At 41.6% G+C, this 25,036-nt stretch overlaps 1 protein-coding gene across 2 annotated transcripts in view; it reads left to right on the plus strand.

Moving 5' to 3' along the window:
• The first annotated feature begins 240 nt into the window (after nt 1-240).
• GPR149 (G protein-coupled receptor 149) overlaps nt 241-25,036 on the plus strand; it is a 29,288-nt gene continuing 4,492 nt past the window's right edge. For both annotated transcript variants that reach the window (XM_009463817.2, XM_087740136.1), the window contains exons 1-3: nt 241-1,209; nt 2,235-2,427; nt 5,390-5,847. In XM_009463817.2, the coding sequence (XP_009462092.2) occupies nt 241-1,209; nt 2,235-2,427; nt 5,390-5,847 (1,620 nt within the window). The remainder of the gene's footprint in view (nt 1,210-2,234; nt 2,428-5,389; nt 5,848-25,036) is intronic.

A 25,036-nucleotide genomic window follows, 5' to 3' on the forward strand; every position in this document is an offset into this window, starting at 1 on the left:
GATTATGAAAAATTGCATTTTTTTCAGCACCTTTGATACTTCATTGTTGCCTGATTTTTCGAGAGCATGAGTTGTTCTGGTTATCCAGGGTGCTTTCACCTGAATATTTCTTCATCAGATGCCACAGAAGAGAGTCTAGGAAAACAAAGAAACTTGTGATGTGGAGCTAACAGTTCTGATTTCAGCCAGTGAAAACTTGCAGAGTCAGTGAGAAGGCAAAGGAAGAATTTGCCAAGGACAATGTCGGTAACGCCTAGTAATTTGTCACTCAATGGGACAAGCTTCTTCGCTGAAAATCGTAGCATTATGGATAAGCCTAGCGAGCAGAGAACTTTGAATGTCTTTCTATTCTGCTTGACTTTTGTCATTGCATTTGCAGCACTTCTGGGCAGCATTTATTCACTAGTTTCCCTGCTGAAAACGCAAAACAAAACCACGGTTTCAATGATTGTGACCTCTTTGTCAATAGATGATTTGATCAGCATTGTGCCAGTGATTATTTTCATGCTCACTCAGTGGTCAAGTGATGTCGTCCCCCGGGCTCTGTGCACCACCTCAGCACTTATATATTTATTCCAGGGTATTTCTAGCAACCTGAAAGGGTCTCTTATAGTCTCTTACAACTTCTACACCATCAACAAAACTGAGACAACGAGCTGCAGCACTTCCAAGCGACAAGTGAGCATAGTATGGGCCATTCTTACCATTTGGATTGTCAGTTTGCTGATCTGCATTTTGCCTCTCTGTGGTTGGGGCAAGTACATCCCCACCTCCTGGGGTTGCTTCACTGACTGCACCAGTTCCTACATCTTGTTTTTATTTATTGTCTACTCGCTGTGCTTTTGCCTCCTCACAGTGCTGTCTGTTCCTCTAACTTACCAGCTATTGTGCTCAGATGAGCAACAGCTATTACACATTGATTACCAGGAAATCTCTCGAGGCTACATCACCCCTGGGACACCTGCAGGCTGCAGTACTGCTACCCCATCTCTGTCGCCGGTGGACTCTGTGGATAAAACCCTGAACCATTTCCAAAACACGTGTCCAAGCTCAGAGGCAGTTTTTAGGAAAGATGCGGCTGAGAGCAGTGCACTTGAGCCCCGTTGCATGAACAGCATACAGAGCAGGAGCTTCACAGTGGGCTTTGCCCAGAAACGATTCTCACTGATTCTTGCATTGACAAAAGTCATTCTCTGGCTTCCAATGATGGTAAATCATCAGATTGCTTTACTTTCTAATGTTTCCTTACATTTAAATGGCATATGAGTTGGTGTGCCATGAATTGAAACAGATAAACAGTAGCCATTGCAGTTGTTCCTTGTAGTATAGTTTGTGCTGGCAAAAGTCCTTTTAAGCAGGTCTGTGTCACTACCTGAATTTAACCGCTTTCAGCAGGTTTGGCAGAGCCTCATTCATCAGTATGTTACTCTGTCATCACATCATTTGTAGCACCTGAATACAGTGATGAATAAGGTCCACCCTTTTGTATCGCCAGCTGTCTGACAAGCATTATGGGGTCTGTGAATTGTACTAAGCTAGCTCTTCTGCCCCTTCTCACAGCTGTGAGTCACGTCCTTTGCCACACTGGTTAAAAAATAGGAGTTTGTTAGAAAAAGGAGGTTTGCTTGCATCTTTGTAATCTCTGTAGCGGGGGGGGAGGGGGGGGCAGGGAGGGAGGGCTGTCCGTGTGCATGCACTAGTGTATTTGGGAACAGGTGCATTCAAGTATAATTAGAAAGGAGTCTGTTGACACTGTGGAACATGGGGCTGGGACAGTGTTATTCCTGTCCCCGGGGTGTGGATAGACTCAGCACCTGAGCTTCTCTCAATGGAAAGAGAGCGTTACAGAACATCTGCTGCACAGCCCTGTGTGGTGCTGAGTTCCTCTCCTGTTCCCCATCAGGAGGTGGGGTTCCTCAGTACCATGCAGGAGAGACTGAGCTAGCAGTCTCTTCTAAGTTGCTTGGATTGTGAGTTGCTTGTTTTAATAGTGCTCAGGCATCTATATTTAGCTTAAGCAAGGGTTTTTCTGAGAAATGCAGAATGAGGAGGAGAACCTCTGTCAGTGTGTTTTCTCCACTCTCTGTTAGAAACAAAACTGTTAGGCTGAGCAAACATTGATGACAACCTGTGTCTTTTCCTTGTGTCATATTAATAGTGAGATGTTCTGTTTATTCCTGGAAGTATCTTGTGTGCCTGAAGCGATTTAAATTTCAAAATGCTCTGCCTTTCAGATACAAATGGTTGTCCAGCACATCACTGGTTTGCAAAGCCTTTCGTTTGAGGCACTTAGCTTCCTGCTGACTTTGCTGGCTGCCACAGTCACCCCAGTATTTGTCCTGTCAGAACACTGGATCCATCTGCCCTGTGGCTGCATTATTAATTGCAGGAGGAATTCGTATGCAGTGTCTTCAGAAGAACTCAAAAGTAAGTATGGAAGGGTGACGCGCAGCAGGAATGTATCTTGTAGTAAGAAGGATAGGAAGTTAGTGTCAGTAACAGTACTTTGTACTCCTTGAAATCATTTACCTGAATTATTTAAACATTATTCAGAACAATAAATGAGACTCAAAACATTCGTGCAAGACAGCTGGATAGAAATAGTGGATGCTGAGCCTCAGAAGCTTGGCTGATTTTCCCAGGTCACTGTTGGATCTTTCAGCAGAGTCCAATGGAGTCTGAATCCTAGTTTCACTCTCCTCTCCTACCCTGGGAAAAATATATCTGCCAAAATATGACTTCTACTAATCAAGTACATGGACCGTGCTAAACATGTTTAGTGTCGTGGGGGAAAAAAAAAAAACATGCTAATTGTGAGCAAATTCTAAGAAGGAGAGGAGCTATTGTTTGTACACCTGTGCTGTAGCTACTAACCAGAAATCACAGCAACACCAACAAGCGAATGGTGAAGGATGTGATTTATGGGAGGGGCCTGTATGTCAGTGCATTCATGCTGCTTGTTGAAAGCTGAGGAACTCCTACACAGTCTTTGCCTAAAAATATTTCCCTGCGTGTTTATAAAGTTTACCTTGGTGTAACAGAGGATGCCAGACCTTCACTGGTAATCTTCTCGGAATCTTCTAAAGCCCTGTTTTTCTCTGGGCCTCCATGAAAAACCAGCTGGAGGAATCCCTGCACATGCTGACAACTACAGCCTGTCTCCTGCAGTTACACGACTTTTGTTCTTTTCCTAAAGAGCTTGATCATGTGGTAGTACTCAGTCAGAGAAATATAAGACGAAGAAATACAGCTATCACTCCATGAACTTATCTCTGGTGAAAAACTCATTTAGGCTTCTGCAAACATAAGTAACACTGTCGTATTTGTGGCTACAAGACTGCATAATGCTTTCCTGTAAACTACCTGGCCACAGTTATTTATGAAATACCTCAGTCTCCAATGCTCCTGTATCTGCACAGAGGGATTGCATTATGAATTACAAATGAAAACATGTTTCCAGTACTCTTCTGAGACAAGTATTTGTTATTAAAATGTTTTATTGAAGCTTATTATACCTACTAATATAAGTTCAGTATCTTTATTAGTGATTAATTGACATTCATTACACACAAATGTATGCATATATGTTCACACGTTTGCTTTCTGGGACAACCAAATATGTACAAACTTAAAAAAATTCAGCTGTTCAACAGTAGGTAATTATGGAAAGTTTGAACGATAGAAATCTGCCACAGGATATTACATACATCTGTATCTGTTAGACCTCTGTTACCATATAATAAATATGTTCTGGTAAAAATAACAGTAAGGAAGCCTAGAAGGATGGAAGATAGAGCAATAGCTGATTTTTTTTTTTTATTTATGATCATAATTATTATCAAGAGTAACTTTAACAGAAAAATAATTTCAATTTCCTATTTATAATGCTGCAATTATATCCATATATAAAAATGATAGATCTCTGCATTAATCTTCCAGAAGTGAGAGTTGCAGTGCTAGAGTTGGATACAGTTGTCCCTTGAGGCCTCGTCCAAGGGGAATTGAAAGTGCTGGCAAGTTTTATTTAGAAAGTTAGAACAGAACAGAATAGGTAGTTAGAAAGAGAATAGAATAGAATAGAATAGTTCAGTTGGAAGGGACCTACAAGGATCATCTAGTCCAACTGCGGAAGTTAAGGGCTAAGTACTTCTGAGGATCTGGGTGGTGTTGCCCATTCTCTGGAGCAAAAGTCCTCTGACATCACTGGATGACTTCCTGACATTTACTGCATGTTTAGGGAGAAAGCAAGCTCCTGAATCCTAGAGAAAAGCCATTCTCATTCATGGCTTCCACTTGCCTTGAACACGTTCTCCCAGTGCAGAATGGGTTGTGCTGCGACTGATGCTGTTTTAACTGCTTTCCTGGAGAGGGTGACTGCAGTTCATCAAGGAAGCAGTTTATTTCAGATTGTATTTAATAATGCTATTTAGAGAGAGAAATGTACAACAGCTGGAAAAGTAGCAATTATAAAATCATTTTAAATAAATCTGTGACTTTTAGATATTTGTACTAAAGACTGTTCTCGAGTTTTAATACAATGGTCAGAATTTCACCCATAAGTATATATGATCTAGTAAGCACACAAAATAGAGGTTGAGTAGAAATAGAGGTTGTATAAATGTATCCTCATACCTTTTATTTTATAATTTAGCATGAAAGGTTTGGTGGGAAGATGATTTCGTTAGTTAAATAAAAGACACTTCTTTAGTTACTACATAATGTAAGATGAAAAGGAGGAGGATGAAGAACCTCAGGTAGTTTGTGTTAGAAAGGAGGAAGAATGAAAGGGTATAAATAATGATTGAGAATTTTTAGTTAATTGTTCAGTTGCTGTGTAAGATTAGTTGGAGTACTGAATTGAGAATGAAGAATATACAAAAATTCCATGGTGTAAATACTTCAAATATTTATTTTCTATTGTAGAATCCTGTTTTTCTTGCTTGACTATTGATATTGAAGGTTAGTTATAGATTCTCAGAAATGTTTTATCATTTTGTACAATTTTTCACCTTTAGGAATACAGCTGAAACAGGCTGTGAAAAGAAAAGTATTACAAAATTTAAATATCTTCTTCTTGTGTTTACCCCATAAAACATCATATATCATGTGTTTTTGAAAATGGCAGATAATCTACCAGTTTCTGGGAATCCATTAACGTTGGAATGTATAATTGCTGAATTCATTAAGCAGGCAGAATAATAACATACTATCTGAGAAGTCTTTCTTCTCAACGACTCACTCTTTTTATGGATAGAAAATTGCCTGTTTCTAGCAGTAGTTAAATAATTTATTCCATGGTTTAGAATGTCATTTTCATTGTGTGTGTAATCTCATTTTCCTTCTTGGTTTTGACTGTTTTTAATATGACATTTCTTCCCTTTCTGTTTAGCCAAGCGTAGGGGTTTCGAATTCAACCTGTCATTCCAGCAAGGTTATGGAATCTACAAAATATCCCACGAAAACCACCACCACCACGACGGCGATGGTAAATCTACGTCCTATCACAACCTGGTGAGCTACGACTGCGATAACTCGAAAGAACCTGGGAGAGGAAGCGGCGATCCCCCCGGCTCTGGGAAGGCGGGGTTCAGCACCACGGCCCTGCCGGACAGCTCCCGGGACGCCCCGCAGGGAGCCGAGGCCAGGCCAGACCCTGGCAAGGAGAGGAGCACCGACCGCCTCCTTCCCGACAAACTGGGAACCTTTAAGAGAGAAGAGGTCAGAAATTTTGATAAGTCGACTTTTTCTGAAGGACCAGAAAGGAGGTTGTCTCATGAGGAAAGCCATAAACCTGAACTCACAGATTGGGAATGGTGCAGGAGTAAATCAGAGAGGACCCCTCGGCAGGTAAAATACGAATTTGCCCTTATTTTTTTCTGATCTTAAAAATTACCTTACAAAAAAAAAAAGAATAATTTTTACTTACATTGGAATTACTATTAGTCCTATTGGTAGTCTAGTTGCTTTTAGTAAAAATCGTACTTAGCATTGTATATTTGAATAACCACACACCTATTTGCAGGTTCTGATCCTGCAATAGTTTCTCACTTGTCTTCTTAATCATGGGGTTTTAATTATTATTATTATTTTGTGTGCACCTGCATGATCTGTATATGGTAAGAATTCAGTATGACTTATGTTAATTCATCTTAATGAATGGGAATTTGCTCTCCAAAAGACTCCAAAAGATTACATTTTCAAGAGTATTTCCAAGTATCTGGTGACTTCTTTTGTCATGCTTACATTTTGTGTAGGGGAAAAAAGAGAACTACAAACCCAAACGTGAACGGTAAGTCCACAGAAAAATGCAAATTTCAATCTGGGCACAAAGATTCCTGTTAGATTCAAACAGAAAGATTCCAAATATTGTATTGTTCATCCCTTTCCTTTAGATTGTGGACAGTTATTGGGAAGAAGAAATTCTGAGAAATTTATTAGTTTTCAGAAGCTCTGAGAGAAAATGAAGGTGGAGTCTTAATACATTAGCACTTGAAATTGAAAGACTTGTTAAAGGTGTCTGTAACCTCAGCTCGTGCAGATCTTTGCACAGAGGTTCTGATTCTGCTCTCCTGCATTTGCTGTGCACTGTATTGAATCCAACAGAGCTTTTCACAGCTTGGAAGAAGAGGAATATCAGAAACCATAGCCTTTAAGGACATACTGTCTAAAATTAATAGAGAGCGCTCCAATCTTGCTATGTGACTCTTTCACCTAAAGGTGTGTCCTATTGAATGTACCACCATTGCCACAAAAGTTGGGGTTTGCTTTCAGTTATCAGATTGCACGATTACAGTCTGTTCCAAGTGCAGAGTCTTCATTTGCCTGTTCCTTGCCATGCTGATAATGGCATATCAAGAACAGCAGGGTCACTGATTTCCTCAGCTTGGAGGTGTTTTGGTCCTGCCATGACAAACCTTGTTGTTAGTGCCCATACTGGGAGGGTCTGCACTGACTTCTGACAAGAGTTGGGTTCAACACTGAAGAAGAGCTGTGAAAGCGAATTGCCCAAAACTGCCATTTGTAGAATGGCAGACTGAAATTGGATCCAGCAAAAAGGACAGCTATTATCTCATGTAAGAACATAGGCTTAAAGGAGAACTATGAAGCTTTACTTTTATTTTCTATAATCAGTGTTTGTTTAAGGGGCAAAATGTCACAACAACTACTGCAGGTTGAATGCTCTTAATGAAAGAAGGGAAAGATTGTTAGGCATCCTTGTCAACTGTTTGTTAAGCAGGCAATGAGTATGAGGATTTTCGGTCTCCTAAAAATTCATTATTATGAACCAAACACTGGCATGAGACACCAGGTGAGCCTGCGGTGTGGTATCTCTAGTGGAAATTGAAATGAGCAACAGCTGTTTATACCTGTGGAATTTACATGCTGCTTTCATCACCGGACCCTAAAAAGCATCTGAGTGGCCTAAGGAGTGAAAAAAGGTAATACTGTATCGTGCAGTTATCTGCTCCTTCTGTGTGCACCTTTCCAATGCTATGGCATTTATGCTCCAGTACACAATTTCAGTCTGCATAAGTACTGTATATAATGGTCTTCTGGCAGCATAGATATATACCCATTTTCAAGATAAACCAGGGCAGTTCTGTGTACATATAAGTGCAGTTTTCATGGTTTATATGTGACACAGTCACAGGTTCATATTGCTGCTATAAATTGACTCTGAGAGAACTTAAAATGTCAGTTTTAAGCTCACTTTTGGAAGTTTCCCTTGGTGGAATCCGAAAGGAGCCAGTATCAGCTTTTTGATTTATCGGTCATGAACAACCAGGAAACACATGCAAAAGGACTAAACCAAAGAATATTGAAGTATTTTTTAAAAAATTCTATTACTATTTGAATAATAAATAGTAATACTATTTGATGTTGAGTTTTCATTTTCTTTGATTAAATTTCAGGAGCTTTTGTAGTGTGTGGCAAAACTAGTGCTTTTCGTCTGCTGTATTTGCACAGTGAGAAGTTCATATTGGCCATAGGAAAAGCATATCTTCAGTTTTTCTCTAGGATTGTGACATTGAGAGAAAACAAGTGTATCTCTCTTCTGAGGAATGAACAAAAACTTAATTGAAAACTTAAATGCTCAGGAGGATGATTTTATATTTGGGGAAAGCTGTTTCCTGCATCATGTGGAAGCAGTTATTCTCCCACTGTCCTTCAGTGGTCACACACACTGAAGTATCAGTTGCCTGTCAAAGGGGTTTAAGTGTCTCCATCGAAATAAGCAGAAGTCTCTGTAAATCTGAGAAACACGCTTCCAGGTGATGTAGTTGTGTGTTTATGCCCTATTCAAGGACAACAGAAGATGGTCAGTAATTTTCCTGGAAGGCTTAGTTTTTCCCAAGCTATCCTGTCAATGTTTGGAAGGGGAAACTTGTATTAAGTTGAATTTTAAGGTCCGAATGGGAGGGAAGGACTTGACCTTGCCTGGGTTATGAGAACCCTGCCTTCTGGAGCATGTGCTGCCTGGGCTAGGTGAGACTGGCATGCTTTTGTAGCATTTCCTGCAGAACTGCGGCTTCTGTTAATCTTTCCAACGTGTCACTTCAGTGAACTCCACAGTTGGTACAGTCTCTCCTTGTTTATTTGAATTCTGATACCTGCTGATGCCTAGAACCCCAGTCCTTCCTCCCACCACAACCCCGAGGTGATGCAGGAGGCAGGAATTAGGGGTACGATGACATCAGAAGCCAAAGCCAATCTGCCTGGCTGAGTGTTAACTGAACTGTGAGGGTTTGAGTGTGCACTGTGGAATTCAGTACAGTTGGCATTACAATTGGTGGGAGTGGAGTAAGAGCCTATGTGAAGTCCACAAGACAGGAGCTGCAGAAGGCTTCAGGTTGGAAAGGACCTCTGGAAGTTCCCTAATCCAACCTCCTGCTCCAAAGCAGGGCTGACTTCAAAGCTGGATTAACTTGCTCTGGACCTTTGGCACATACATAGGTAAGATATATAAGATGTATTTATATCTAAATAAGGGAATCCCCTCTCCCTCTGATAAACATAGTTTTATGAATTGAGTCGAAGTAGGATTTTGTTTGATATTTCAGATTTGATTGATCATCCCTTTCATGAAAAAGCAAATGTTCACTCTGTTGCAGTGTGCAGTGATGAACTACTGTGTTTGTGGACAGAAGTAAATGATGACTCAACCTGGTTTTAATCTACTAGTTCTTGCTAACCCCTTGTGTGCCATGTATAGTTTGGTTAATAAAGTCGGTATATCACTGGCTTCATCATTAACTGTGGCTCTCCTTGCAGTAGTTTCCAGACGGTGTTTTAAAAATTTTTTTAAAAAAATCCCTTTCCCATCTCCTGTGGCTGCCATTTCAAATTGCTAGACCTATGTATTCCATTACAGCAGGTACAAGCACCTCTCTATGAAGCAGCTGGCAATGACTTTGTGTGGATGGCTTTATTTGCCCTGGGGCTTTATATGTCACTTCTGGACATACTTCTTCACTGCTTGCATTACAAGGAATCCCAATTCATCCTTTTCTGACATTTTCCAAGTTATAACCCAGTGTGCAGTTGCCAGGCATTAAGGCTCCTATGGTCTAAAAGTTCAAGGCTTCTAAGTTACAGATCTCAGTGTGTCTGACATTCAGCATGAGCTTCCAGAGCTTCACAGCACTGACATTTGCTTTGCTGCTGAAAAAGGGCAGAATATGAAACTCTGGCAAGCATTGTAAAAATAACTTTAATGCATTTCTCAGATGTATGTTGGATGAAAGATCAATTTGGGCCAAACATTAAATAAGTTAAAAGCCACCCCTTTTATTTATCCTGTCTGGAAGTCCCTAAGTATCTAAGAAAAGTCACTTTCTCCTCATCACTCTCCATTTCCACCTTTGTTAAAGAAGGCCCTAGCATTTGTTGGCCATGTACTTCTGCTTAATCCGTCAATTAAGCTATCCGACTGGGGAGAAAATACCAAACCTTACAAAGAAATGGATGATTATCCTAATAGGATAAAAGTTCCTCATCTTCAGTACTTTCAGACTATAAATGCTTGATCACAGAAATAAATATAGATGTTCTTATTAGAGTACTTCCAGCTTTCTTTTCAGTAAGCAGAACTTGTAATAACTTACAGTAGGAGGAAGAATAGCAATTACGCATGGATTTTCAGCTTAGCTGTTAAGTGACGTGGTAAATGTGTCCTTACATGCTGAATTTCCCCGTAGCAAAGGGCATAGATGCTCAGCATGAGAACTTGAGAAAAACATAATCTCAGTCCTTCTGCGCATACTTGTTGAAAAATGGACAGTAAGTTGTCTTACAGGAAATTAGAATGCATTTTTCTCACATTAAAATTATTTATCATTTCTGCTGTACTACCTGGTTTGAAAGCTTTTGAAATTAAGAGCTCCCACAATAGCCCTGAGAGCAGCTGGGTCAGAGTGCTCCATTTCCCTGGTGCCGTTATTGGGGTTCCCCCTGCTGTCATTGCGCCCCTGTGCTCCTTCATGTTCAAGGAGAGAATCTTTTACTCACGCAATCAAACAATTTGCTGTTCTGCAGCAAAATGGAGAGCATTGCAGTGACCAAATCTAGAAAATACCATGCTGACTGAAGTTACAGTTGGGAGAGCTACAGTCAACTTCAGCCAGTTATTGAAGAAATCATTGTGAGTTGCTGCTGCTGCTGAATGAGTAATATGATGTGCATTGCTGTAGCTGACTAGTGTCCCATTTGGAATAAAAACTGTTTTGCCAAGTGCAGTAAACCAGAACACTTTGGTCAGGGCCAAAAAGGTGCAATAGTCTCATCCTGATCTCTAAACAGCAGCTAGTCAGGCACACAGATTTTTCACTGAGGACAAGTATTTCGTACCAGCAGGACAAGTAAACCCTTTACAATATAATCCTACTGCTTCCATCAGTGCATCAGCATTGATTTTGCTATGCAGATGAAGCACCAAGTAACTGCCTTCAGTCTTTGCCTGGTGCTGGCCACGGCATTTTCCTGTAGTGCGCAGGTCAGCAGAAATGATCTGGGTGTCACCAGCTTTCTAAGGGCCTGTTGTCATGCCTTTTTATTAATCCTTCTCATAGCCACTTTGCAAATTGAACAGGAGAGGAGAGAGAGAAGAGAGATGAGATGTAGTGTGCAGATAAAAGCAGGCTTGAACAAGCATTGCTTCATGAAAGAGTAATTGCTCAAAGTTTCTCTGAGAAAGCTCAGGAGGAAAAGAAGCGACATACTGAAAAACAGTCCAGTCTGAGCGTGCTGTGGTCTAGAAACAAACCCAGCCCGCATCCTGCTCAGGGTACCTGTGGCAGAGTTTTATCCTTTACAAGGTCACCTGCTAACTTCAGCCCTTCAGATGGCACAGGTTACCTGGGACACAGCCTGGCTTGAGGAAGCTGCTGGCACAAGTGGCAGTGACAAGAGTCTGAGGGGGCTGTGCAGAATGGTCTGATCACCATTTCAGTAGAGGGATGGGTATGAGGGGAACGGAAAGGCAAGGAGGGCTTCTCCCACAAAAGAGAGCGCATCCCTGCTCGTATTTTGTTTGAGGGACCTGTCTGAAACACACAGCTATGTCACTCTATGTTATTTTTTAAAAAGTCATTAAATCATTAAAAGGTAAACTGTTAACTTGAAATAAATTCTGCTTTCTCTGTAGACTCTGTTATTTAATGTTGCTTATGTAAGGAAACATAATTAGGTTGTATACTTCTGCTGCAGATCACCTTAAGGCCGTGCCGAATTCCAGAGTTCATGGCAGTGAGTGAGATTTTTACTGGCACTGATTTATAAAATCGACATTGTTTAAAGAAATTTGTGTGTGTGTGTGTGCATGTTGATTTATTAATTAGTTAGCTGGTTAATTAGTTATGCTATTTTCCTAGGTACCTCTAATGATCTGGAGGTAGAAATACATTATTCTGATAACATTAACATGATGACGCTCGCTCCTCAGGAGATGCAGTGCAGCTGCGTTCCATACGATGTGCTTGGTCAGCACATTGCTTCTGAGAGGGCAGCAGGGATTGCACCAGCTCTCCCTTGCCTTGCAAGTTGTGTTACCAGAGAACCGGTGACGAGATCTTGCAGCTGTTAGTTTTGTGCTTCTGTTTACTCAGAACTGGGGTAAAAACAGAGAAAAGCAGGACAGGAAAGAGAAAGTTGAGTCACATGCGTGAATGTAGTTTAGAGTGAAAGGGCTCTATGTCTGCTCTGACAAAAACCACTCTCCATAGCCACTGAAATAGTGCTGGTCAAATGCAATACAATTCAAGAAAGATCCATCTTTTTTTAGCCTTCTTTTTGAGGAATGTCTAATTTAATATATACCCTTTTTTGTTTTTCATGCTCACTAATTTATTCCAGTTCCTCACCCAGTCTTGTGCTATTAGCCAGTTCTAGTGACTGTATGGTGGCTGCTCTTCAAGCTTTTAACAGACCACAAAAAAAAGTAACTGCAAGAGCAGGGTATGAAGCGTTCTGATTTCCATTTCCAGAAACATCCATACGTGCAGACTGTGTTTTCCCTTCTACTTACCAACAAAACCTCTGATTATTTTGCAATACATCTGTACTGGCAGTACTTTAAAGTTCTCTGCAGTTTTTTGCAGGCTGCCATCAAAAAGAATTGACCTAATCTCATGGAAATCAGTTGGCCCCTTGCCTGATCATAGACACTGCTGCTGTCACTGATTGTTTATCCTAGTTCTAGTCTTAAAAAAAATTCGGTTACATTAGGAGTTGATGTAGTGGGTCGAGTTGCACAGGGAGCTCCTCTACCCCTGCAACTTTATGCTGCTGACAATCTACTGGTTTCTTCTGAAATCCAGGCACATGTAATACAAACACTGTGAGGTACTAAACCTGGAGATCTAGGCTCATGGAACTGCGGTGTCACTAATACGTTCCCTCTGCCAGGGAGGAAAACAATGTGTGAAGTAGCAGGCACTCTGCAGTGCTCAGTTCTCCTCTTCTCTGCTCATTGATCTGCTGGCTCCCGTGCTGGGAGGGCCCAGGGGAAGAAACCCCGGGCCGAGCTGGAGATGGGAGTCTGCTTGCTCTGCCAGTACTGAATCCTCTTGAGGATATAGAGGGAAAGTGGAATTTAGCTCTGTCCTGCACATCATCTAGATAAACTCTACTGAGCTTCCCACACGTCAAGTTGGGGCAAAATAAAGATACAGCCCGGCAGTACTATGAGCTGCTGCTGGCTGCAGTCTCTGGTCACAGCACAGTTGTAATGTCCAGCAAAACTAAAGTTTGATACTGCTCTGGATGACAGCAGATCCTTTGCCTGCCAGTTGCCTGGTTAGAGACAGTTTTGTCTTCGCTTTCTGGAAGGAACCCAACACCAGTGCCACAAAAAGCCAGTAAAGATGCAATGTTTGCTTGTTACTTTTTTTGTCGTATCGGCTGGCGGTCCATTGGGTGGAGTAGGAAGAAATGTCTGATCAGATGAGGCTGAGCCTGAGGCAGACTTTGGGAGTTTCCCTGCCAGGATTTCAGTGCTGGAGCTGAAGGGCAGCCAGAGCCGGGATGGAGATGGGGATGGGGTGGGGGGTGGATGGGCCTGGTAGGGCCTTCCTGCGCAATAGGAGTGAGGGCACGTGCAAGAAGAGGTGCTAGGAAGGAAAGGGAAGATGCAGCTGCTCTCCAGGCTACTGCAGTAAATCCATCCTTGAACCTCTTTTATAAAGCTTTTATCTATACTGTAGCACAATCCTAAAGAAATGCAACAATTTTCTTGGCTTGTGTTTGGCCTTTCTTCTGGTTTTCTTTTATTTTCATAGCCAGAGCCTGATACATAGCTCCACTATAGAAGTACTGCAAGTGGCAGTAAATTTGTTTCAGCAGAACAAAACCTGATGGCAGCTGCAGGGGGACATCACAACGTGGCTCCCTGTGACTGAGAAGCAAGTGGAAGGAGCAACATGGCATAATAAGTGTAAAGCACATTAATGAGGACATATATTTCTTTAATACTGGTTTACATATTGTAAGACTTCAGATTGATGTACCTTCCTGCATGTCAGTATATGAGTAAGTGAAAAATGTCACCTATTCCACCCCTCCCCCCAAGCTACTTCCTACCATGTCATGTCTACTTTTTTCTTTCTTTCTTTAGCACTTCCCGGTACATTTACTCAGCCCTTTCACCTAAAAGCTGTGGTTTTGCCCCTGTTTCAACCCAAGGAAAATGAGTGCAAAAATAAAGCTTCCATAAATCTTGTCTTGCTGCAAAACTAGCACATGGCAGTGGCTGTGCTGATGAAATGAAGGCAGAGGTGGGAATACTGGGTGCAGTGCTGTGTACTAAATCGCAGTGTTTACAGGCAAAAATGTCCTCTTGGGCTGCATCCTGAGGGTAGGGACATAGCTGTGTTTTTCCCATTAACACTAATGGAAGTCAAGAGGCTGAACCACACGCCTGGAAATGTGCCCCCTTATGTTTCTGTCCTACAAAGCCATCTTGCACATTTCCTCCCTGTTCTGCTTCTGTAGCAGGAGGTGTTCAGAGGTGCTAAATGGTTATAGTCATCATGCTGATGGTCATAGTGCTATTCTCTCAGTTACAAAGAAATGCTACATTTCCTATTTTGCTACCCCCAAACTTACACTGTATGTTGAGCAGATTGGCCCAGCATCCATACCACTTCTTAAGCGTAAAAAAAGCCTCTGAGGTAAAGGACGTGTTGAAATTTTACTGAATTTTGTGTGATGATTTCCATCTCGCTTGAAGGTGGTTTGCACTGCTCGGTAAGGATAAGGATCCAGTGAAAGGCTTTGCATCTCTGATGCAAAATTAACAGAGTAAGGAACTAGGATTGCTGGTCTCAGTGTTAGGTCAGGCACAGCTGGAAATAGTGTCTGGTGTTCTGGTATGACTGAACCACTCAGCTGCACTGTGATTAAGAATTAAAATGTGAAAACCTGTGTGCTTGGCTAAAACCCGGTCACCCACCTTGGCAAAAGATAATTAGTTTCAGCTGAATGGAAATTGGTCAGCATTGAGGTCTCTCTGGTTTGAAATTTAAACTCTGCCAATAACACATGCAACTGGATCCTTGTGAATATGACTTTGTCTTTGCTGATTTTAAAGTTATCTGATTCACATAGTGAGATAAAGGCGTAAGGATTTCATAGTTAACCACACAATCCTGCAGTTACTGTAGAGGTGGTCCTCATTGACAGCCTCTTCACACACTGTACGAGGGGCGAGAGTTGCAGGCTGACCTGCTGACGGCATGTCAGCAAGCAGAGGTGTGATATTGGAATAGTGTTAAAAAGTACAGCTCTTCCCAGTAAACTAACCTCTTACCTCGGGTAATAAACTGGGGTTGGCTTTGGGAGTTGGAAGGTCAGAAGCAGATGTGGATAGGTTACCTTTAGCAACTCAAACTTTATGAAAATGGGGAAAAAATCCAACCATGTTTTACTGAAGTTTGTAAATAGCAAGGTTAGTCAACAGTGGGTCTGATCCAAAGCACCGCAAGTCCAAACATCCCAGCTTTTAGTCAAGGTAAATATTCCATTATATTTAGTGGGGCTTTGTCACAGTCTGCACAGAGCTTTCATTCGAAAAACTGCTGGTATTTCTTATGTCTGATGCCAGCAACCACTCGAGTACTTCAGAGGAAGGTAACTGTTAGCAGGAATGAATATTTTTCAGTGCTGTCTGCTGAGAGGAGGGATAGTGCATGCCAGCTGGCCTGCACTGCTCACTTGCCTGAAGTGATTCAGGGAAACGGGGGATAAGAAGTCTGTCCCTGCATTACTTTTTTTTCACCCTCTGAGCAACAAGTGATACTTGCAGAAGGCTGCCCATTTTAATTTGTATTGTGAAAGCAGTATTTTTTATTCTGTTATTTTCAGACCTTAAAGAAGCAGTGAGAAAGGTATCAATCACTTTGATTTAGATTTTTTGAGAGTAGCGTGCCAGACAATATGTGTGATGCCTTTGATGTTCTCTTGAAGCGATGTACTGCTTGGAAAATGGCACTACCTTGGAGTGATAGTAATGATGCCATAGCTGGTTGTCTCCTCATCATCTGTTCTGTGAGTAAGGAGTTGCTCCATCAAAGAGATTTCTCTGGAATAAAAGTGGCATGAAAGGAGAATGAGGCAGAGGGTTTTATTTAATACCTATATAGGCTACCTATAATTGAGAGGGAGAGAAAAAATGGTACTTGTCATTTCTAACTCTTGCTCAGCTGCATTTTTGAAAGATACCTTTAACATCTTGTAAAATACCAGTGTATCTCCCTTTCCTAAAGAGACTGAGTGTAAATATGTCATGTATTTTTTTGCCTATAGTTAAGTGCCTTCAGGCAACAGAAATCCCCCAGGCTTGCAAGAGAATCATAGAATCATAGAATGTCCTGAGTTGGAAGGGACCCACAAGGATCATCAAGTCCAACTCCTGTCCCTGCATATGACAACCCCAAAATTCACACCATATGCGTGAGGTTGTTGTCCAAATGCTTCTTGAATATTGTCAGGCTTGGCACTGTGACTACCTCTCTGGGGAGCCATTTCCAGTGCTCCACCACCCTCTGGGTGAATAACCGTTTCCTAATGTCCAACCTAACCCTCCCCTGGCATATCTTCCTGCCGTTCCCTTGGGTTCTATCATTGGTTGCCAGGGAGAAAAGATCAGCACCTGCCCCGCTTCTTCCCCTTGTGAGGAAGCTGTAGACCGCAATGAGGTCTCCCCTCCGTCTCCCCTTCTCCAGGCTGAACAGACCAAGTGACTTCAGCCGCTCCTCATACGGCTTCCCCTCTAAACCCTTCACCATCTTCGTGACTCTCCTCTGGACACTCTATAGTAGCTTCATATCCTTTTTATACTGTGGCACCCAAAACTGCACATATGTTCATAGAATCGTAGAATCACAGAATGCTTTGGGATGAAAGGCACCTTTAAAGGTCATCTAGTCCAACCCCCCTGCAATGGCCAGGGACATCTTCAACTAGATCAGGTTGCTCAGAGCCCCATCTAGCATGTTGTAGGCTTTCTGATTATTTTTTTTTCTTTGACTTGATACCTCATCCATGGGTTGCCTCAAGCAAACTCTTTCAAGAGACTCTCTGTATAGAACCTATTTATGTGCCCTGCAAAGAGAAAGAGGGGGAGGCTGTGTAAATTATTTCACTTAGAAGGAATCAGTGCTGCATCTCTGTATGTCTGCAATTTGAAGGTTTTTTAGCAGTGATAAATACGCAGGATCTTGTAAACGTTCCAGTAGACACCAGGCACAGTATAGAAGCTGAGTTACAAATGGACTTGAAGATTTTATTTGCTTTCCACTGGCCCGTACAACGGTACCCATGCTGATCTGCTGTGATGCTCTCGTCTGGTCTCTTCCTGCAGGTGGTGTTCCCTTGGTTGGAAAATCCATGTAGCATTTCACTGTCATCTTCTAACTTTGCTCCAAGTGGGACAAAGTGGCGCGGTCCTTGCGATGCTTGCTGACTTTCTGTCTGCAGTTAAAATTCAATTCGCATTTTGTTGAATTCCATGAACAGCAGAAATACCGAAAGTAGAAACATTTGCCTGGGAGGGCAAGGCTGAATATAGGGCAAGCTCCTATAGCACTTCCCTCATGCTGGCACCCCAGTGTGAACCAGCTAGCTTCCTATGGCTGCTGTTTATCCTCTCTGGTCCAGAAAAATAAGCAACAGCTTTCAGATCTGTTGCTTAAACAGGTTTTTATGAATGCTAGATACGAGTATATATGAACACACAGAACTAGAGAAAAGAAATAAAAAACTGGGCTGTGGAGAAGTAATGAGGATAAATAAGCCTTGTGGAGCTGAGCAATGACACTGTAAGAGTCCTGTAAGAGACTCTTACAGGAATCGATCCTGCAAAGAGCTGCCACTGATTGATATCAATGTTCTTTCTCTGAGAGAACAGACAATGCTACAAACAAAATCAGTATCACACTGACCAAGGGATCCTTGTACATTGGCCCTAATGCCACTTAATGGAAGAGGAGTTACAAAAGCAGTGCAATTTAGACACCTTCCAATAAAGCGATTACATTGTAGGCTGATACGTTCTCTATTTTTTAAAGGCTTGTGCTGTTCTTCAACATATTTTTCTTCATTATATTTTCCTAGTAAGCAAAACCAGCATTTCATTTTAACTTTACAATACCTGTAGCTCAGCAGAAGGCCTGTTAGTATGATGCTTGCAAATGAACTCAGAACTTTTTTCCAGGACTGGCAGTACACTCATCAAATAAACTTCACCAAGTCTGGTGAAAAGAGTAAGGCCCAGTTTTGCAGCTATTACAAAAAAGAGGATGAATGTCAGCAGACCATCTCCTATGCAAAGAGTGACCAGTTCCAGGTAGCAACGTGATGGTGAGAGCTGAACCAGACATCCCAAACTCTGATTTCTGTACCCACCACATGCTGCCCAATAGACCTCCTCTCTCTTCTGTGATACTGACCTTCTTCAAGCAGTTAATAATGCAATTAGCCCTGTCAGTCAAGACCATAAGAAGTCATTTTCAAACATTCAAACATTTCAAACGTTTCAACCTTAGCCTTCAATTGCATGGTCAGTTGTTGCCCACATTCACTGTGCCACATGAGGAAACCACACAAGATAAAAATACAAGAGCCAGAATTAATTTACCTAGGTAGCCACAGTGCTGGCATTTTTGTACTTTCAGATGCATGACATCACAATTTCAAGGTTCCTCTAGTGCAGATTTTGTATAATATCTCTGTTTCTTGGGCACACCCCAAATATTTATCTTCATGCAAATAATTAAAACTAACACTGATATTTTCATTCTGCGCGCTCTTTTTTACGTGGAAGTGCAAACAAATTATTAGAAATTGTCAGAAATATCTCACACTGTGTTGTGAGAACAAATGCACAGAATTACATAAGGACCAAGTCTGTACTTGTTCTAAAAATCTTATTAAAAATAACAAACATACAAATCAAAATGGGCACTCCCGTTTTCCCAGTTATTTTTGAAAGATCAGTGTAGGATGTGAGACAAGTGTTCAGAAGGCAAGAAGTTTGGTGAAAGCCAGACATTTCAGCAAACCCCGTCAGGCAAGCCTGTTTCTGTATTGAAGAGAGTTGTTTCCTGTAAAACAAACTATTCTGTCTGTGAGGAAGACTATTTAAATGTAATAGATTTGAAACAGTAAATCTTTACATGAAAATATAGATTGTTCATAGCAATTTTAGTATAAGTAGCTGCAGAGCATCTAGACTTCTGTAGGACATCAGCAATTACAGACCACAGAGAAGCTGAAGCTCATGGCAGCTGACTCCCATGAAGCCCAGCAGTAAGGACAGCTGTGGACTCATCTGAATGACCTTAAAGCCAGGCACCTTCCGAGCTTCTATCCATGCTGCACCCATACTGCAGGGAGTCACTAAGGGTGCCATATGCATTATTTGTGGAGTATTAAAGGGCTTTCAGTTGAGCTCATTCACTTCAGCCCCAGACAACTGAGTACAGAAGTTCTGGTATGTAGATGCAAGTATTCTTATCTTGGATGCCTCTGTTGCACTTTGTGTTACTAATTTGCTCCAAATAAAGGCCTGTCCACATTGGGCAGGCCAATGACAAATATCGGTTTTCAGGTCATCTGAGGTGAGCTTGTCTATTCTTGTGATACCCTATTAGCTCTAAATTTACTGCAGTCAGCTTCTCAAAGGGCAAGTCACTGCAGTAATTAATTTTACTGCAGCTAATTTTTATTTTTAGGGAAGTGGAAGACTAAGCCTCTATTTTAAAATAAACAGAAAACACATTGTCTCTGGAAAGAAATGTCGGGATCCTTACTGGAAACATTCTAAAAACAGAACTTCTCAGCTAGAGCTATATTCCACCAAAGTAATTAGGAATACAGACTCATTAGAGCTTTATTTAGATTGCTGATATTTCTGTTTGGGAAGGCGGCATGGCCCAGTGGGAGCGGCATTGGACTGGGATGCAGCAAAACCTGCTGTCTGTTCTTGGCTCTACCGCTGCCATTCAGCAGGCTTGGGAGAGTCGCTCTCCATGCTGGGACCTCACATCAGAGCTCTCCTACCTTTTCCAGAGACAAGATACACACTCTAATATGATCTCTACTTCACTGTAACACTAATGTTACACCTATCTTACTATTCCTGTGATTTTTGAAAATCAGGAATCGCGAGGGAGAGTCTACAAACTGCCTTGTGCTTGAGTCCATTGCCCAGACACAGGCATGTAGAACCAGTTGAGATGCCTTAGGGTGTCCCACTTGGCCTCCAGCTGCTGCTTCGGGAGGCTGTAGGTCTCCAATTAGTCCTCCGTTACATTGGAAAGTTTTTTGAGGATATCTTGAATCCTCTATGGCATCTCTGATAGCACTAGGCAACCATGTCTGGGCAACTAGTTCAAACTTTAAATGTCTGAGTACATAGCCTTCTTGCATAGTCAGGGAGGGTAGCTCCTAACTTAGGTGCACTGGAGTATTCTCCAAACAAATTGTCGTCTTCCCCTTGATCATGTAGGAATTCCAGGCTCTTAGGCATTTCCTTTCTTCCCCCAGTTAACCTTTTTTTTTCTCCACTGGCTTGTACCATAATGCAACAGCAACTTCTTGTCTTTGAAATCAAACTGAGCTGTGAGCTACGTGAACCACTGTTCAGGTCATGTGGCTCTGAACATATCTTTGATTTCAGTTGCTAACAAGCGTTACCTAGCTAAGGATCCACTTCTGGAACAGAGTCAGCTTCGTTCTCCGGAGATGAAGTATTAATTGATAACTGTGTTTGGAGAACAGAGCTGTTCGTGCTTTCATTTCCCTGCTGTGCAGTCATCCACTCCCTGAAACAAAAAATTACCAGGAAATCCTGGGAAGTGTGCGCTTATCCAGACTGGACAATGGTTTCTGCAGGTGCTAAGCACTGGAGAACTGGGACCGCTGAGTTTCAGAACCTTGTCTCAGGATGAATCCAGTTACACTTAATATAAAATATGAAAAGTATGTAGAAATGTTTGGTACTTGAAATATTAATATGTTACCCTTAAAGAATTTTCTAGGCTGCTTCTAGCAGAATAAATTCTTGATCACTTGTAAACTGGAGTTTTAAATTATTTTGAACATGACATGTAAATACATCACAAACAGTATTCAAAGGTGATTGCAGTCATACATTCCTGACTTTTCTATAAGCGCCCAGCTCTGCAAATTGCTGATCAACTCCTGCAGACACTAAAGGAAAGCAGAGGGAATGCTGTACACCCTTGGGAAGCTCTGCTTTGGCAAGTGATGAAATTAAAATTTTCTTTGAGTATATTTGCAGCTTAATACCCGTATATTAATATTTCACATAAGTATAGCTATTTAATGGCAAACCAAATAGATAAGGGTGGGGTGTTTTTTTTTTGTTTCTGGCAATTTTCAAGGAGAAATACAATAACAGATTCTGTAAAAGTTACCTTCCCCTTTCCTTCCCTTCCCCCTTGAAAAAGCCATAGGGATTAAAACCTTATTTTCTATTCAGGTAGGGCTGTGGAGTTTCTAGGTTCCATAAATGGCCTTAGTAGGATCATTTAAAAACTGTAAGTCAGATGGCTCCTGGTGGGCCCTTTCTCCCTGCTTTGAGCATTTCCAAATTGAAACCTTTCTGCCAGGGCCCATTGCCCAGCCACCGTGGGGCTCAGTTCTGTCCTCTGCAGAGGCTGAAGCCTCCCCTGTGTGACAGTGTCCTCCGCCAGTGAATCCGGCTCAAACTCTGCTCAGGCAGCCAGAACAGGACAGGGGAGCCCCGTCTTAAACTACAATGATTATGAGCAAGGTTTGCCTCATAGCAACAACAACTACTTTCTATCTTCTGTGAAATCTGGAAGGTGGATAATTTAATTTAATAATGAAAGGCTTTGCTTTATCAATTATGCAGAGATTTCTCTGTTCAGAATGCATCAGCACTCCTTAAGGAACAAGTACATTTGTGATTTATTTCATTGTAATTTTTTGTCTTTGCTTGTTAAAAATGCATGTGCTGGTACATGTAGTTCTCCAGTGAAATCCCTGTCCCAGATTCTAACAGACAGAATAGCCTCCAGCCATCTCAGGCAGGAGCTGCACAGAGGGTATGCCCTGTGGTAGGACGTGATGGAAATAAACACTCTCCACAAAAAGTAAAACTAAGCAAGGGAAGGGCCAGCTCCCGTTGGCAGGAGCTCGTGGCAAACATCACGGTGTTCGAGATCCTGCAGCGTTCCTGAGTGACGAAATGAGTGTGGATATATATTAAGCAACTTCAAAAATTACCAAGTTTCTGTTTCTGTGATGCAAACCTGCAGAAAACAGTCCTCCAGAGGGATCGCTCAGATTTAGTGCTAGACTGCAACTTTTATGAGACCCAGCAGATATTTTGTGGTATTCAGTTAAAGCTGGCCTCGGCATAAAGATAGCGATTTTGGCTTACAGAATGTTTTGATTGGGGAAAGCTGTGATTTTTTAAATTGAAATATTTGAGCATTTCCAAATTGAAACCTTTCAATCCTACCAGAAATTAAGAAATTAATTGTAAAAAGGTAAATATTTTATATACATATATATGCGTGTGTACAGTGAATAAATAAATACTTGTATGTATCTATGCATGTGTTCACACAGAGAAGAAGTATCTGTAAGTGGATATAAGAACCAGAACAGGCTTCAATTTTAAATCTGCTGTGTTCAAGCAGATAAGTGTCTGATCCTGCCTTCACCTCTCCTAGTTGAGAGTGAGTAGGGTCTCAGAAAGACAAATCTTCACTTCACAGGATCAGAACCGTTGACAGCAAGCCTTCCTTGTCCTGTGTAGTTGCCATGGATGCCAAACTGGTATGGGATGCACAGGACTCAGAAAGAATGCACTTCAGCTGTGGGGTGTCTTTGTGATAGTACTACAAATCCTGGTATAACTGATTCTGATAAACACAGTACTGGAGTTGTAGAAAAATGTCTACATTTTATTCAGGAATAATGATAATTATATAGGTGTGTCTAATACGCTGCAAAACTGCTGAGACACAAAAGCTGCAAAATGGCACTTTGGTTGAAAAGATAGGGTTTTATTTTATTTCACAAAGCTCGTTACCTTCATGCTAGTGCCTGATGCCTGCATGCATTGGTGAGATAGCGTCAAAGCATTGTCTTTCTGAAGATGATCCAAGAAGCAAGTGTCTGCAAGTTTTCTGTACCTTCTTAAAAACATCTGTGTATAAGTGCTTTAAAAAGAGAATGCATAACATAAATAGTGTGGGAGGAGTTAATACGTGTATTTCTTTTAGAAACCAGGTTTTCTTTTAAAAACAGGAATACAAAGTGTGTGGGCAAAACAGTGTGGAAAGAGGTCAGTGGAGCAGTACCCTTTCAAAAGGCATTTTGGGCCCAGGCTGTGGAGAGTGAGGTGGCAGACATTCAGAAACAGCACAGTGGGTCTCTTTCTGTTTTCACTGAAGAAGAAATGAATCATAACCCTTCTACAACTGTGGATGCTCTTGTTCATGCTAAAATAATGCAGAGGTGAGACACAGGAACCTGGATGGATGAACTGAAGGCCACTGTTAAGTGTTACTCAAATTGCTTCCTTTTCCTACTGCTTTAGAATTAAATTGCATTCTAAGGCTTAAAATCAGAAAGCTGAACTGTAAGTAACAATGGGAGTAGAGGATAAAATACTCCTTCACAGGATGTACCAGTACAGTCTGGTTTGCTAGTAGGTTCCTATTTATTGCCATGAATGTGTCATAAGAAACAAAAATGGATGTTTAATAATGATATCAAGGACAAGATAAGGGTCACATTCTGTTCTCATTAATAGTAATTTATACTGAAAACAATTCCAGTAATAATCAGTTTTACCTGGCTGTACATAAAACCAGAAATGCATTCTTCCCTCTTTTGGGCTAACTGTTTTTATTCACAGCATTTTTCTGTTGGGCTGCTTGACTCTAGAGTGAAGCTTGCAAAGCAAGCACAAGGCAGGCGACAGCTCTGAACCCAGGAGGGAGCCTGGCTGTGGTGTTCAGTGCCCTGTGCATTGCTAAGGAGCTGAGGGGCTGGATCCAGTTCTCGGTTGCTAGCCCCTTTCTGGCTCTGGAACAGAGTCCTTCCAGGTACTCTGGCTGCAGAGGGATGGTCACCGTCTGGGGCTGCAGCAGCTCCCCTCCAGCATGGAGCACAGAAGTCTTCCTGGGGCTGTGGCACTCTGGGGCCAGCCAAGGTAGTGCTAGTTCCCCTCAGCACTTAGTGGTGAATTTTCAGTTCAGTGGCTCAGATCTCTCCTCAGGCTTTATTCCTGCCTTCCCCTATCATGTAATTCCAGGGTTTGATTTAATTTTTAATAAACTCTGTTTAGTAAGTTCTATAGTATCATGCAAATGCTGCTTACTGTTTTTCAGTAATTATTTGGATTTTTTTAAACTTTGAACATTTTGCATTGGTGATGAATGGGGTTGTTTCACACACATGTACGTCGTCAAATCTTGCAGTTAATAGTCTAGCTTCCTTGCAACTGAGTTGCTGCACTGAGGGAGTTTAAGCTGTGATTTGAAAGCTGTTCCCTGCAAGGGCAGTGGTTACTAGGCAGGCGCCTGTCACAGTCACAAGTGCATGACATTGTGGTGCATGGTTTGCAAAGAGACAAATGGATTCTCTACTTGTAGAAAGAGGTGAAGGTGTTTGTAATTGAACAGTATTTCTACTGGAATTGTTCTAGTGGAAAATGATGTAGTTTACTGGCTTCCTGGTTAGTGACTGGGAAGTGGCATAGAAGACTTCTATCCTTTTCACTTCTAAAAGTAAATACTGATTTCTCAACAGAAAACAGACTTTCAGAAAGAGCCACTAAATCTGTGCTCATTGGAAAATTTCTCATTTTCCAGAACTGGAGCATTCATTCCAGCCAGTGAGGATTACTCATTCTCCTTCCAAGTGCCTCAGACATATCCTCCATCTTCTTGACATTCAGTCTGACAAATCCGCAGTGTTTTATTAAGTAGAACGTAACCTTGCACTGAAGTAATCAGTTCTTATTTAACTTTTTTTT

The sequence above is a fragment of the Nipponia nippon genome, unplaced genomic scaffold, assembly GCF_047370975.1.
Source record: "Nipponia nippon isolate SJK-2023a ecotype South Korea unplaced genomic scaffold, ASM4737097v1 scaffold_7, whole genome shotgun sequence".
In the NCBI taxonomy this organism is placed as follows: domain Eukaryota; kingdom Metazoa; phylum Chordata; class Aves; order Pelecaniformes; family Threskiornithidae; genus Nipponia; species Nipponia nippon.